The 15833-nt window shown below is 54.2% G+C and overlaps 1 protein-coding gene across 3 annotated transcripts in view; it reads left to right on the forward strand.

The window, feature by feature from the left end:
- Positions 1 to 626: 626 nt before the first annotated feature.
- Positions 627 to 15833, forward strand: part of CYB5R3 (cytochrome b5 reductase 3) — a 31476-nt gene continuing 16269 nt past the window's right edge. The window contains exons 1-2 of one of the 3 annotated variants that reach the window (XM_002743813.6): positions 627 to 718; positions 14685 to 14816. In XM_002743813.6, the coding sequence (XP_002743859.1) occupies positions 698 to 718; positions 14685 to 14816 (153 nt within the window). In that variant the 5' untranslated portion in view covers positions 627 to 697. Of the gene's footprint in view, positions 719 to 2931; positions 3049 to 3254; positions 3294 to 14684; positions 14817 to 15833 lie in introns of those variants that run through there. The other 2 variants (XM_078334035.1, XM_035265802.3) reach the window with 2 other exon arrangements.

Below are 15833 nucleotides of genomic sequence, written 5' to 3' on the forward strand. Positions count from 1 at the left end.
CTGCATTCCAGCCAGGGCAAGACTGAGACCCTGTTGTTGTTTAAAGTATTTATTTAGCACCTACTATAGGCTAGGCTCCAGGCATGTAAGGGACTTCAAATCAGACAGGGCCCTGCCCTCAGGGAGCCCACAGTCCACTGGGATGGGGTGGGAGTGGGGGAAACACGCAGGAGGCACTCAGCTAAGTGGGACAAAGACCACTCCACAGTGGGACCATAGGGTGGGGAGGAGGCTCCGCGCGGGCCGTGCTGAGGCCGCAGCATTTGACCTGGGACGTGAGCAATCAGCACGGGCCAGCCCGACAGGGCTACCCAGGGAACTGCAAGTTCAAAGGCCAGGGGAAGGGCTGCACTGAGCAGCCGCAGGCACAGGCCAGGCCAGGCGGGACGGCCCCGCGGGCTCCGAGGCCTCTTACTCTCGCTCCCATCTGGGGGGCGCCATCTTGCTTCCTTTACGGCTGCAAACGAGGCCCAGAAAGACCCGCGTCCCGCGTGGGGCCGCACACCGGCGGAAGAGCTCCGAGCGCCGAGGGCCGCGGCCTCGGCAGAAGCCGGCGGAGCGACCCGGTCCCCGCCCCCGCGCCCGCCCCCCGCGCGCGCCTGGGCCCTCGGCCCCGCCCCCGCTCCGGGGTGACGCTAGCCGGGGCGCCACGATCAAGGCGGCGGCGGCAGCGTAGCGAGCGCAGCGCGGGACCACCATGGGGGCCCAGCTGAGCACGGTAGGTGGGGAGGGGGCGCCGGGGCCGCGGGGCGTCGCGAGGGACAGGGATCCGGCGGCGAGGGGCGGGCCGGCCTGCGGGAGGGGGTGCGGGACCCCGGCCGCACCTAGCCCCACCCCACCGGGCCGCACCCACTCCGCCCGCCCGACCCGCCGCGCCCTACCTCACCCCACCCCGCCCACCCCTCCCGGCCCGGGCGAGCAGTGGTGACCGCGACTCACGCCCCGACCGTCGGTGGCAGGAACCCAGTCGTCCTGCCCGGGGCCGGGCGGGGGGGGGGGGGCGGGCGCCAGGCCCTGCCCTGGCCGCCGCGGAGTCTTTGCTGCCGGAGGGACCCGTAGTGTGAGTGTGTGCGCCGCTGTGAGTGTGAGCGAGGGTGTGAGTGACTGTGGCTTCAGTGTGAGTCCACAGGACTGTGAGGGTAGAAGTGTGAGTGTGACGGTGGGTGTGAAGGGCGGGCGTGGAAGCCTGTGATGGTATGTAAGTGTGCACGGGAGTATGTGAATGGGCAATGCGACTGGGTCAGAGGGTTTTGCACGTTTTAGCAACAAGGAGCAGAAACCCTATGACACTGGGGCGTCCTCCCAATGTGCAGCAGGCCAGGCTCCCACTCACCCTGCAAGTTTTGCTGGGGACCTCACACTTTGTGGTGTCAGCGCTGTTCACCCCATTTCCCAGATGGGGATTTGCAAGTTAGGCTTGGCCACTGTCTGAAAGTGCCGCCGCCCTAGGGAGCCAGCTCCGTGGGGTTTCAAAGTCCACTTTGGTGCTGTCACTTCGGGGCTGGCCTTAGAGAAACTTTCCCTCCGGGTCAAGCCACCTCTCTCCAGTTTCTCAAAAGTGGACCCTTATGGGGCTGGAGGCTTGTGTTTCTGTGGTCACATGGAGGCTGCAGCTGCAGAGGGCAGCTCCCCCGTCAACCGTGACCTGATGGGCATGGGGAGGCTGGCACAGGAGGAATCAGCCCAGCATTCCACCTCCATACCTGGCATCTGCCACTTGGAGGGCACCTGGGTCCTCCCTCAGGCGCTGGAGGCTCCTCCTTGGGGAGCCAGGCAAAAGGCCTCTTGGCTTTGGCGGTTGTTCAGTAAAGTGTGGCCCAACCCGGAACTTGAGGATGTTCAGGCCCCCGGTGAACCCGTGGGCACTATGCTAGCCTCCATGCACCACCCTGCCCATTTTTCCCCAGAAAGCACCTGCCTCCTTTTTTGAAATGTCCTGTGTCTCTCCACCCCACTCTTCCCTGCTGTTTTTGGTGGTGCTCCTAACCTCCCAGCTGGGGCTTGGATTTATGGCCATGGTGTGCTCAGCACCTGGCTGCTCCATACATTTCTTTTTGAGACAGGATCTCTCACCCAGACTGTAGTGCACTGGCTCTATCGTACATCTTGGGTACAAGTAAGTGATCCTTCTACCTCAGCCTCCTGAGTAGCTGGGACTATAGGATGCACCAACATCTCCAGGTGATTTTTTTTTTTTTTTTGAGACAGAATCTTACTCTGTCACCCAGATTGGAGTGCAGTGGGGTGATCTCAGCTCACCACAATCTCCACTTCCTGGGCTCAGGCGATTCTCCTGCCTCAGCCTCCCAAGTAGCTGGGATTAATATGCACTCACCACCACACGCAGCTGATTTTTGTACTTGTAGTAGACACAGGGCTTTGCCATGTTTGCCAGTCTGGTCTGGAACTGCTGACCTCAGGTGATCCACCTGCCTCAGCCTCCCAAAGTGCTGGGAGTGAGCCACTATGCCTGGCCTAATTTTTTGGATTTTTAATAGTGACAAGGTCTCACTATGTTGCCCAGGCTTGTCACAAACTCCTGAGCTCAAGTGATCCTCCTGCCTCGGCCCCTCAAAGTGCTGGGATTACACGTCTGAACCACTGTACCTCGTTCCATACCTTTCTGTTGAATAGCCGAGCCATCCCCTGTGAGGGGCAGAACCCTGTTTGGGAGTCAGGAGACCTTCACCAACTCCCCATCCCCATCTTTCCAAGGGTGGGTGGGGATTCCCTTTGTGGGTGCTGCTGGGATCCCTGTTTGGCCCAGAATGTCCCCAGCACACTCTGAGCCAGGCCTCCTTGCTCAAGGGCTCCCTACAGTCTGCAGGAGGCTGGCTGGGCGCCCGGTGTACTAGGTATCTTATCTGGGACGTGCAGGCCCTGTGGGAGGCCTCTCCCAACACTTTGAGGGATCCAGGCCTGGGTTTGGCTCTGGACTCTTGTCAGCCACACTGGGAGAACACTGGGGCTTGGCCTGCCATCCTGGACTGTGGTTCCCGTGCCTCCCTGCCCTGCCATGAGTGCTCAGTGACCCTGATAGACTGACAGGTAGAGTCTGCTGGGCTTCCCTACTGTCCATGGCAGCCCCACGCTTAGTTGGTGGCCCAGATCCTAGCTCTGGGTCCAACTGCTCCTCCTCCTGGGTTCCCTTCCCTCACAGTTCCCAGCCCAGCCAGAGCCCCCCACTGCAGGACTTCCTGTACTCCCGCCCACTTCCTCCCACTTAGAACAGGACTAGGAGGGAGGTGCCACTCAGATTCTGGTGGGACCACTGGTGGGCAGGCGGGGGACAGGTAAGCAAGTCACTTGACTGGCTTGTCTAAGCTCCAGGGCAGGGAGCTGACACCTGGGGAGAACTGGGCCTGCCAGGTTGGGGGTCCTGGCAGCTCTCTCTGCCCACCCCAAACCTGGCCTGGGCAGAGTGGAGGCTGGGGTCCCAGTGGGGAATTCCAGAGGTGGGCAGCTGAGCAGGGCATTCTGAGAGTAGGGAGCAGAGCTATGCAGCCCCTCAGCTATGGTGGATGAGGTGGGGGCTCCTTAAAACTCTGGCACCCCATGTCCCTCTTCCACTCTGTGTTATTAGAGCCAAGGAGAGCCAGGGGTGGTGGGTTCCCTGGTGGGGCAGAGCATGGCTTCTGGGCATTAGGTGAGGTCCTGGGAGGCAGCTGTCCCCTGGGCCCCCAGGGTGGCTGGGGTGAGGTGATATCTGTGTGTGTGTGTGTGTGTGTGTGTGTAAGTGTGCACACAGCACAGCTGAGGAGGCACAGGGGCGGGACCTTGGGCTCAGCCATCTGCCTCCTGTTTACTTGGCCCACTGCTGGTGGAGGTGGGGGTGGTGCCGGTGATGGGGGTTGGGGCAGAGCCTCTATCAACCCATGCTGGTGGGAAGAGAGTACATCCCACCATGTGAGTCTGGCAGGGCCTGTAGCTTTCTGGAGGTGAACCCTTTGTCCCCCTACTGCTCCTGGCCGTGGTGCACCTTCTCTGCCGGCATCTGTCTCCCTCATTGGCTTGAACTTGGGTGGGGCCTCCTGGCTTGTGTCCCCTGCATTGGGCATGGGACCTGCCACCTGAGTGCCCACTGGGGTTTGTGGACTAAATGATTGATAGATGGTGATGGTCTGCCCTTCACTGCCTCCCCAGATAAGAGCTTTTACCTATAAAAAGCCCATCCTGGAACTGAAGAATTTACTGGGCAAAGTAACTTGCCATACTGTGTTACAATTTGCTTCATTTCCTTACTATTTGATACATAGTGTGCATTTCTCTGTTACTGTAACTATTGCGAATGACAAATTTTTATCTTACTGCACAGTCAAAAATGATATTGATGGGAATGAACTTCAGAGGCTGGGCCTGAACCGGGAGGTGGTTGTTCAGGCCTGGCGCTCAGCTGCGCGAACTGTGCCACTCAACTTTTGCCCTGTCTGTTAACTATATGCTATATCATTGCCCTGTCTGTTAACTATATGCTATGTCATTAAGTGCTCTTAAATCTAAAACAAACAAATAGCCCACCCTATCACGAGGTCAGGAGTTAAAGACCAGTCTGGCCAATATGGTGAAACCCTGTCTCTACTAAAAATACAAAAATTAGCCATGTATAGTGGCAGTGGCGGGCGCCTGTAATCCCAGCTACTTGGGAGGCTGAGGCTGGAGAATTGCTTGAACCTGGGAGGTGGAGGTTGCAGTGAGCCGAGATCAGGCCACTGCACTCCATCCGGAGCAACAGAGCAAGACTCACTTAAAAAAAATAAAGAAATAAAAATAAATCAGAAGATTGCGACCATCCTGGCCAAGAGGGTGAAACCCCATCTCTACTAAAAACACAAAAAGTTAGCTGGGCATGGTGGCGCATGCCTGTGATCCCAGCTACTTGGGACGCTAGGGCAGGAGAATTGCTTGAACCCAGGAGGTGGAGGTTGGGGTGAGCCGAGATCACACCACTGCACTCCAGTCTGGCAACAGAGCAAGACTCCGTCTCAAAAAAAAAAAAAAAAAGCCCATCCCCTCTCTTTAGTGGCCAGGAGGTGTCCCCAGGCTCAGGTCTGTACCCTGAGACTTGGTTTCCTCACCTGAAGTGGGAGGAGTCAGGAACAGGATTGAGGACTGAAGGAGGTGACAGGAGCCTGGCTGGGGCAGCTCCTGTTGTTGGGAGGTGACACAGGAAGGAAGGCCCCTGACACTCCTCCGCTGCCCACAGCTAGCCGGGCCTTCTGAGCAGTGCCTGACTCCTACCCGGCTCAGCCCCGGAAGCTGTGCATGGCCTCTCCCGGTGCGGGACAGGCCTCGAAACTGCTTGCAAGCGGATCCTAAGCCCACTTCTGAGGCCTGTGCTCTTGGAGGGCAAGCAGGGTTTTCTGACAAACAGGATAGGCTGTGCCCCACCCTCACCCAGGAGTCTGGGCTCTTGTCTTGGTTCTGGAAACTTCTAAACAAAATAAAAAGGTTGGGAGTCTGTTGTCCCGTCATGAATTCATTCCATGAATATTTCTTGAGTGCTTTCTGCGTGGAGTTTGGGGATACAGTGGTGACGACAGATCTCAGGGTCTACTCCAGGGCCACCTCTGGATATTCATGGGGAGCTGGCGCCTGGGGTTGGAGGAAGGTCTTTGCAAGGGCTGAGGCCCACACTCGGGGACTTGCTGTTGGAGCCACTAACACATGGGTGTCTTTTTCTTGGCCCAGCACTCCCCCAGGCTCACGTCCGTGGGTTTAGGTTTAGGGCAAGTGAGGGATGTGGGATACCAATGGAAAATCAGAAACTAAAGCCCAGGCTCCATGCTGGGCCTCCCTGAGCTGTGTTTGTCCCCTCATTTGTCACATGGGGAACATGGTTGTTCCTACCTTGTGCCACTGTGGGAGGGCCAGGGAGGAAAAGGGGGAAGGTGCTTGGCAGCCTGTGAAGCCAGCTGCCCTCCGAGGGGCCTTGAGCTGGGCTGTGCACCGACACAGCTGCGCTGGGAAAATAGAACTCCAGGGAGCACCAAACACAGCTCCAGCTCCTCATGTCATTCAAGTTTGTTTCCAGGGCTCCCAACAGTGGTCATTTCCTGCAAATGTAACTTGGGCCAACTTTTCCCCTAGACTCTGTTCCCCATGGGTGTGGTTTCTGTGACTGAGGGAGGAGTTGAAAGCACAGGAATCATCGGAATGGCCCTCACCCCAGGGAGATTCCAGAGGGGACCAGTGGCTGTGAAAAGTCTACCAAAGGGCCTGGTTAGCTAGGGAAGGGCTCATTCCGGAAGATTTGATGTTTGAGCTGGGCTCTGATGGATGAATAGGAGTTTGCTGTTGGATGAGCGCAATGGAAGGGCTGAGAAGAGAGAGAGGCAAACACCTAAAGCAAGGTGAGCTTGATATTGAGAGAGCAGAGAGCTGGGAGGAGGTGAGTCCAGAGTTGGGGCCATAGAGAGGGTGCCTTCAGGTAGGCAGTGGGGAGCTATAGTGGGTATTTGAGGAGGGGGTGGAGCCGCCTGTTGGTTTGGGGCCCCCTGGCGCTAGAGGCAGGTGCTCATGCCTCACTGGGAGGTAGGATATTAGACTTGGGCTGTGGGCTCTGTGACTGGAACACAGAGAGGGCACCTGCCCTGGGAAGAGCAGGGCTTTGGGCTAGACAGACCTGGAGTCCAATCCTGACCCACCCCGTGTGGCTGCATGACCTTGGCAAATCACTTAATCTATCTGAGGGACAGATAACAGTGTCATGTGCTGAGCGGTTCTTGGAGGGCCGGCTTTGGTGTAACTCGGGGTAGGTCACTCCCCTTTCCTGGCCTTGGTTTCACGTGTGCTGCTGCTGATCACTGGCCTCAGCCTAGGGTTGAGGTGGGGAATGTCCCGGGAAACCCACGGCCCCTACTCGGAGCAGTGCCAGCTCAAGGGCTTTGGTCGCTGTGTGCCTCGTTCCTCCCACCCTCTTCATCCTCCAGGTGGGCCTGGGGAGGTGAAGCGACTCTCTTGCCGTCCTGAGCTGGGACTCAAACCCTGGTATCAAACGCAAGTCCACAGCTGTCAGGCAGGGCCTTAAAGGAGGCCCAGGATGGGTGACACACCTGGGCCAGGCTGATTAAATGGGTGGTGGCCAGAGACCCTAACTGGGTGGCCCTGGGCATGGGTGGGGGTGGGCTCGGCACCCACAGCCCTTCCTTTAGACCAATGGGCCAAATACCAAGGGCCCCATGGAGGGTGGCCTTAGCTGCACCCAGCGTGGAGGCCCTGCCTGGGAGAGAGGCATTTTGTTTTGAGTCCAACAAAGGGCCTGTAACTGTAGCCGGGCAGCTTGGAGCTGCTGGGCTGGTTTGGGGGCAGGGGCCAGGCCTGGCGTGAGGTTGTAGCACCCCTGCCCTTCCTTCACTTGGCTATTCCACCTCTCAGGTGTGAGAGGCCCCATGAGGGTAGCAGGGAAAGCTCCTGAGTGTGAGCCGGCACTTCCCAGGTTATAGGCCCTACATGACGTGGGCACCCCCATCTCATCTCACAGCTCCTGAGAGAGAGATGGGCCAGACAGTGGCCCTTGCCTTCTACAAACAGGACACAGGGTTCCTCCAGAGCACCCTCCCAGAGTTGTTGGAGAGTAGGGAGTCCTGGTAGGGTTCCAGAAGGGGAGGGGCGATGGGGCTAGGCCTTGAGAGGTAAGGAGCATCTTACCTGTCCCCGGATGGAGCAGGGGCACTTCTAGTCTGTGTTCTGCAGGATACACTACCTCAAGAGGCCCATAGCAGATCCCACAAAGGAAGCAGAGCAACCTGCACGAATGCAAGAAACTTGTTTCTGAGCTTCCTGGCAGTCAAGGAGAAAAGGGAACTTGTAGGGCAATGATAAGAAGAGAACACACATGCACGTTGACCGAGAGAACTGTAGTTGGGGAGGTATACCTTGATGTTCAGAGGGTGTGTAAACAAGCGGTGCAAAGCTCTCCTGAGAGCCTGTGTTTTCTGGGAACTTGGGGTTCTCAGTCTCTCTAGTTGAAATACTAGTATGGGCTTCACACACTTTTTTATTTTGAAATAATTTCAGAGTTACTGTAAAAGAGCTTTTATGGGCTGGACACGGTGGCTTAACACCTGTAATTCTAGCACTTGGAAGACTGAGGCTGGCGGATCACTTGAGCTCAGGAGTCTGAGACTAGCCCGGGCAACATGGTGAAATTGCATCTCTACACATAATACAAAACAATTGGCAAGGCCTGGTGGCACGTGCCTGTAGCCCTAGTGACTTCGGGGAGTGAGGTTGGAGGTTTGCTTGAGTACAAGAGGTCAAGGCTACAGTGAACCGAGATGACGCCACTGCAGTCCAGCCTGGGTGACAAAGTGAGACCCTGACTAAAAAAACAAAGCTCTTTTTTTTTTTTTTTTTTTGGAGACGGAGTTTCGCTCTTGTTACCCAGGCTGGAGTGCAATAGCGTGATCTCGGCTCACTGCAACCTCCGCCTTCTGGGTTCAGGCAATTCTCCTGCCTCAGCCTCCTGAGTAGCTGGGATTACAGGCACGTGCCACCATGCCCACCTCCTGAGTGCTGGGATTACAGGTGTGAGCCACTGTGCCTGGCAAAAAACAAAGCTCTTTTGTATGCTTTACCCAGATGTACCTAATGTTATCATTTGCTACATTTGCTTTATTTCTCTCTATACAGCATGTATCTAATATATATTAGATATACTAGATACTACATGTGTGCATATGCATTCAGTGGATGCTTGAATGACACGGGGGTTAGGGGCTGACCTGTGCAGTTGAAAAGGCTGGCACGAAGGCTGGGTGCGGTGGCTCAAGCCTGTAATCCCAGCACTTTGGAAGGCCGAGGTGGGTGGATCACGAGGTCAAGAGATCGAGACCATCCTGGTCAACATGGTGAAACCCCATCTCTACTAAAAATACAAAAAATTAACTGGGCATGGTGGCTTGTGCCTGTAATCCCAGCTACTCAGGAGGCTGAGGCAGAATTGCCTGAACCCAGGAGGCGGAGGTTGCGGTGAGCCGAGATCACGCCATTGCTCCAGCCTGGGTAGCAAGAGCGAAACTCCGCCTCAAAAAAAAAAAGAAAAGAAAAGGCAGGCACGGAGGCTTTTGCGGGTAATCCCAGCACTGTGGGAGGCCAAGGCGGGGGGGGGGGGGGGGATCACTTCAGGTCAGGAGTTCGTGACCAGCCTGGCCAATGTCGTGAAACCCTGGATCTACTAAAAATACAAAAATTGGCCGGGCAAGGTGGCTCACGCCAGCACTGCAGAAGGCTGAGGTGGGCAGATCACCTGAGGTCAGAAGTTCGAGACCAGCCTGGCTAATGTGGTGAAACCCCATCTCTACTAATCAAAAATTAGCCCAGCTAATTTTTGATTAGTAGAGATGGGGTTTCACCACATTAGCCAGGTGCCTGTAATTCCAGCTACTCCGGAGGCCAAGGCAGGAGAATTGATTGAGCCCAGGAGGGGGGGTTGTAGTGAACTGAATTCTTGCCATTGCATTCCAGCCTGGGTGACAGAGCCAGACTCTGTCTCAAAAAGAACAATACAAAAATTGGCTGTGTGTGGTGATGTGCGCCTGTAATCTCAGCTACTTGGGAGGTAGAGGCAGGAGAATCACCTGAGCCCAGTAGGTGTAGGTTGCAGTGAGCCAAGATCATGCCACTGTACTGCACTCCATCCTGGGCTAGACCTGTCAAAAAAAAAAAAAATCCATGTATAACTTCTGATTTCCCCAAAACTTCACTACTAATATACTATTGACTAGAAGCCTCACCAATAACATGTTTGTATATTGTATGTTTTATGTATGTAAATATATATATAATTTTTTTCTTTTTTCTTTTTTTATTGAGACGGAGTCTCGCTCTGTTGCCCAGCCTGGAAATGGCATAATCTCGGCTCACTGCAACCTTCACCTCCTGGGTTCAAACCATTCTCCTGCCTCGGCCTCCCAAGTAGCTGGGATTACAGGCGCACGCCACGATGCTCAGCTAATTTTTTTGTATTTTTAGTAGAGACAATGGTTTCCCCATGTTGGCCAGGCTGGTCTCTAACTACTGACCTTAGGTGACCCTAAAGTGCTGGGATTACAGGTGTGTGCCACCACGCCTGGTATATATATAACATTTTTATGGTAGAGTAAGCTAGAGAAAAATGTAATTTTAAAAATCATAAAGGGGCCAGGCGCGGTGGCTCAAGCCTGTAATACCAGCACTTTGGGAGGCTGAGGCGGGTGGATCACGAGGTCAAGAGATCAAAACCATACTGGTCAACATGGTGAAACCCCATCTCTACTAAAAATACAAAAAATTAGCTGGGCATGGTGGTGCGTGCCTGTAGTCCCAGCTACTCAGGAGGCTGAGGCAGGAGAATTGTTTGAACCCAGGAGGCGGAGGTTGCGGTGAGCCGAGATCGCGCCATGGCACTCCAGCCTGGGTAACAACAGCGAAACTCCATCTCAAAAAAAAAAAAAGAGGAAGCAGATCCTCATAAAGGTCTTCATCCTTGTTCTCACGTTGAGTAAGTAGGCTGAGGAGGAGGGAGGGGTGGTCTTGCTGTCTCTGGTGGCAGAGGCGGAAGAAGATCCTCATGTAAGTGAACTCACACTTCCAACCCATGTTGTTCAAGGGTCAGCTGTGTCTATCTTTTCAACCATTGGAGAGTAAGTTGCCCCTTTGCCCCTAAATATTTCAGTGTGTATATTCCAAGAACAAGGACATTATTTCGTGTAACCATAGGATAATTATCAGGAAAGTAACATTAATATAGCGCTATTATCGAATCCACAAGCCTTATTCAAATGCCTTTTTTTTTTGAGACAGAGTCTTGCTATTGTTGCCCAGGCTGGAGTGCAGTGGCGTGATCTAGTCTCACTGCAACCTCCGCTTCCTGGGTTGAAGCGATTCTCCTGCCTCAGCCCCCCAACTAGCTGGGATTACAGATGTGTGCCACCACACCCAGCTAATTTTGGAGTTTTAGTAGAGATGGGGTTTCACCCTGTTGGCCACACTGGCCAACTTTCATCATTTGTCTCAGTATTGTCCTTTGTAACAATTTTTTCATGGCCGGGTGCTAATCACTGGGAGTGATCACTCCACGTGCTGGAGCCAGTCATTCTGTCTGGCCTCTGTACTAGTTTACCAGGGCTGCCTTAACAAATTTTAAGCACCCTGGGCAGCTGAAGACAACAGAACGTTACTCTCTTACAGTTCTGGAGGCCAGAAGTCTGAGATCCAGGTGTCTGCAGGGCAGGGCTTTGCTCCCTCTGCACTGTAGGGGAGGATCCTTCTACCTCCTTCAGGTCCTAGAGGCTGGCAGCAGTTTTTGTGTTTTTTGCGGGGTGCAGAGGTTTTTGAGATGAAGTCTTGCTCTGTCTCCCAGGCAGGAGTGAAGTGGTATGATCTCAGCCCACTGCAACCGCTGCCTCCGGGGTCCAAGTGATTCTCATGCCTCAGCCTCCTTAGTAGCTGAGATTACAGGCGCCTACCACCACGCCTGGCTAATTTTTATGTTTGTATATATTTATTTATTTTTTGATGTGGAGTCTCACTCTGTCACCCAGGCTGGAGTGCAGTGGTGTGATCTCTGCTCATTACAATGTCCACCTCACGGGTTCAAGCGATTCTCCTGTCTCAGCCTCCTGAGTAGCTGAGGTTATGGGCACCTGCCACCACGCCCAGGTAATTTTTTGTATTTTTTAGTAGAGACAGGGTTTCTCCATGTTGGTCAGGCTGGTCTCCATCTCCTGACCTCAGGTGATCTACCCGCCTCAGACTCCTAAAGTGCTGAGATTACAGATGTGAGCCACCGCCCCTGCCCCGCCCCCCCTTTTTTTGAGACGAGTCTTGCTCTGTCGCCTAGGATAGAGTGCAGTGGCACAATCTCAGCTCACTGCAACCTCTGCCTCCCAGGTTCAGGCGATTCTCCTGCTCCAGCCTCCCAAATAGCTGAAATTACAGGCGCCCGCCACCACACCCAGCTAATTTTTGTATTTTTGGTAGAGACGGGGTTTCACCTTGTTGGCCAGGCTGATCTTGAACTCCTGAACTCAAGTGATCCGGCTACCTTGGCCTCCCAACTGGGATTACAGGTGTGATCTACCATGCCTGGCCCTTTTTCTTTTTTTGGATATGGAGTCTTGCTCTGTCACCCAGGCTGGAATGCTTTGGTGCCATCTTGGCTCACTGCAACTTCCTTCTCCCAGATTCAAGCGATTCTCCTGCCTCAGCCACCTGAGTAGCTGGGATTACAGGCATGAGCCACTGTGCCCAGCCAGGGATTCAGGTTTTCTAACCAACCGTTAGGGATTTTTTTTTTTGAGACGGAGTTTCGCTGTTGTTACCCAGACTGGAGTGCAATGGCGCGATCTTGGCTCACTGCAACCTCCGCCTTCTGGGTTCAAGCAATTCTCCTGCCTTGGCCTCCCGAGTAGCTGGGACTACAGGCGCGCACCACCATGCCCAGCTAATTTTTGTATTTTTGGTAGAGATGGGGTTTCACCATGTTGACCAGGATGGTCTCGATCTCTTGACCTCGTGATCCTCCCACCTCGGCCTCCCAAAGTGCTGGGATTACAGGCGTGAGCCACCGCGCCCGGCCCCCCTTTTTTTTTAAATAGAGACAGAGTTTTGCCATGTTGCCCAGGCTGGTCTCAAACTCCTGGGCTTAAGCAGTTCTCCTGCCCCTGCCACTCAAGTAGCTGGGACCGCGGGTGAGTGCCACCGCAACTGGCTAACTTTTTATATTTTTTCTAGAGATGGAGTTTTACCATGTTGCCCAGGCTGGTCTTGAACTCCGGGGCTCACGCTGTTTGCCTGCTTTGGCTTCTCAGAGTATTGGGATTACAGGTGTGAGCTGCTATGCCCGGCCCCTGTTTTAGGGCCTTTGTGAGGCTGAGATGTGGGGGGTAGGGGCTGGGAAGGAACAGCCCCTCAGGGCCATGTGGCAGGGTCAGCTGGGCCTGAGGTTTCCCAGCGTGGTTTGAGGGAGGGGTGGACTCCGGGTCGGCTTCCCACCTGCCAGCTGTGTGATTGGGTGAGTCGCTTTGCCTTTCTGGGCCGTTTCCTCATCTGTGAAGTGGTGGTCAGTGCCTACCCCATGGGTTGCTCTGAGGGCCGGGCCTGTGTGGTGCTGGTATCCCTGAGGCTGCTGGCCTTGGTGATCTGAGCAGTAGAGTGTCAGCTCTGGGGGCCTTGCAGATTACCTGATCCAGTCAGGTTGAGAGGGGAAGGGACTTTCTCGGGGTCACACTGCCAGTGAGCTTCCCAGTGCCTGGCTCAGTGCTTCACTCCCCCTTATACCTGACGGCACAACCCCAGGGCTCAGGGACACTCATGGATGTCATTTGTGGGAAGTGGCTCAGTTTACCCAACTTCACTGGCTTGTTCTAGTTTGCTCTGTGGGAGACCAAAGAGGAGAGCTTCAGTCCCAGTGGCCCCAAGGGACTGAATTTTTCTCTTTTGGAGATGGAGTTTTGCTCTTGTTGCCCAGGCTGGAGTGCAGTGTCGTGATCTCGGTTCATCGCAACCTCCACCTCCTGGGTTCAAGGTATTCTTGTGCCTCAGCCTCTTGAGTAGCTGGGATTATAGGCATGTGCCACCACCCCCAGCTAATTTTGTATTTTTAATAGAGATGGAGTTTCTCCATGTTGGTCAGGCTGGTCTTGAACTCTTGACTTCAGGTCACCTTTCAAAGTGCTGAGATTACAGGTATAAGCCATCCCGCCCGGCAGGACTGGATTTAAAGGTACCGTAGAACCATTTGGTCAGTGTAGGCCTTTCAGATAGATTCTGAGTTGGGGTTATTATTTGTCTGTTTGTCTAAATTGAGCTAGAACTTGACATCACTTAATAAGACCAGGGAAGTTGACTAGAGGAAGGAAGAGACAGATGGAGCACAAATATATTATGCTCAAGGTTAATTTTACTGACCAGGCATGGTGGCTCACCCCTGTAATCCCAACACTTTGGGAGGCTGAGGTGGGTGGATTACCTGAGGTCAGGCGTTCAAGACCAGCCGGACCAACATGGAAAAACCCTGACTCTACTAAAAATACAAAATTAGCCAGGTGTGTTGGTGCATGCCTGTAATCCCAACTACTTGGGAAGCTGAGGCAGGAGAATCACCTGAACCCGGGAGGCAGAGGTTGCGGTGAGCCAAGATTGTGCCATTGTACTCCAGCCTATGCAACAAGAGTGAAACTCCGTCCATCCGGGCCTGGTGGCTCACACCTGTGATCCTAGCACTCTGGGAGGCCAAGGCGGGTGGATCATCTGAGGTCAGGAGTTCAAGACCAGCCTGGCCAACGTAGTGAAATGCTCTCTCTAAAAAAAAATTAAAAAAAAAAAAAGAAACTCCATCTCAAACAAACAAACAAAAAAAATTAGTTTTACTCTGAGCTTCCTAGTAGCCAAAGTGAAAAAGACTATGCGCTTTGATACTTAGCAATTTTTGGTCCCTGCTCCTCCGAGGAAATGGAACTTTTTCTCATGGTACTGAACCTAGAAGCCTGGGTAATGCTCAGTGACAGGTGTCAGGAGTCTTGTCTTTATAGCTTCTCGTGGGCACTGAAATGGATGATGAAGTTCTCAGGATGAGGGTGGTGGGGAGAGGGTGCACCCGGCAGAGGGGGCCACGTAAGCCACAGCCTCGTGTGTGGCCGAGCCGGCGTGTGCAGGGGAAAGGCAGGCTCCTGCGCTGACCCTGCGGCTCCCTGTCGTTTCAGTTGGGCCATGTGGTGCTTTCTCCAGTCTGGTTCCTGTACAGTCTGCTCATGAAGCTGTTCCAGCGCTCCACGCCGGCCATCACCCTCGAGAGCCCGGACATCAAGTACCCGCTGAGGCTCATCGACCGGGAGGTGAGTGCCACATCCTTGTCGGCATCACAGCGTTGCTCCGGCGCCTACTCTGCGCTCAGGACATGGTCCGGCTCTGAAGTAGCTACTGTTGTCTGCCCATTTTACAGATGGAGAAAGCAAGGTGATGTCCCTTGCTAAGGCCATCAGGAAGTGGCAGAGGGATTTAAACCCCAGTCTCTATTCTGTTCTCTGAACCACACTCACTGCCTCATGGAAGGTCAGAGTGGAAGGAACCCTCAGAACATTTAGGCCCAGTCCCCCCTTTATCGGGTAGGAAAGCAGGGGGTGAGAGATTTGAAGATAAGTCCTCCTATGTCCTCTCCGTCCTCCCCATCCTCCCCTCCCCCGGCGTCATTCCCCACAGCCTGGTACTGCTGGGCCTGGGTGCCTTTTACCTCTGTGCAGATTCCCTGGGTGCTGTCAGCTGTTTGGGATTCCTCTGCCCTGTTTGGTCCTTCCCTCTCCCGCTATTCCCCGCCCCCCCCCCACCCGCCACCATTCCTCCACTCCTTCACCTTCCTTCCCCATTCCCCCCTTTCTCCTACCCCTCCCTCCCCCTCCCCTCCCTCTTCCTTCTACCCTTCCCCTCTCTTCCCTCTCCTCTCCTTTTTCCTTTCCTTTTCTTTTCCATTTTTCCTTTCCTTTCTTTTCTTTCCTTCTCTCATTCATTCTTTTATTTATTTATTTATTTGGAACATCATCTTGCTCTGTGTCCCAGGCTGGAGTGCAGTGGTATGATCTCTGCTCACTGCACTTTCTGTCTTCCAGGCTCAAGCGATTCTCCTACCTTAGCCTCCTGAGTAGCTGGGATTACAGGCGTGCACCACCATGCACAGCAAATTTTTGTATTTTTTGTGGAAGTGGGGTTTCGTCCTATTGCCCAGGCTGGTCTCGAACTCCTGGGCTCTAGTGATCCGTGCACCTCCACTTCCCAAAGTGTTGGGATTACAGGTGTGAGCCATGGTGCTCGGCATGACTCCTTTTTTTCTTTTTCTTTTTCTTTTTTTTGAGACAGAG

The sequence above is a fragment of the Callithrix jacchus genome, chromosome 1, assembly GCF_049354715.1.
Source record: "Callithrix jacchus isolate 240 chromosome 1, calJac240_pri, whole genome shotgun sequence".
NCBI classification, from domain to species: Eukaryota; Metazoa; Chordata; class Mammalia; order Primates; family Cebidae; genus Callithrix; species Callithrix jacchus.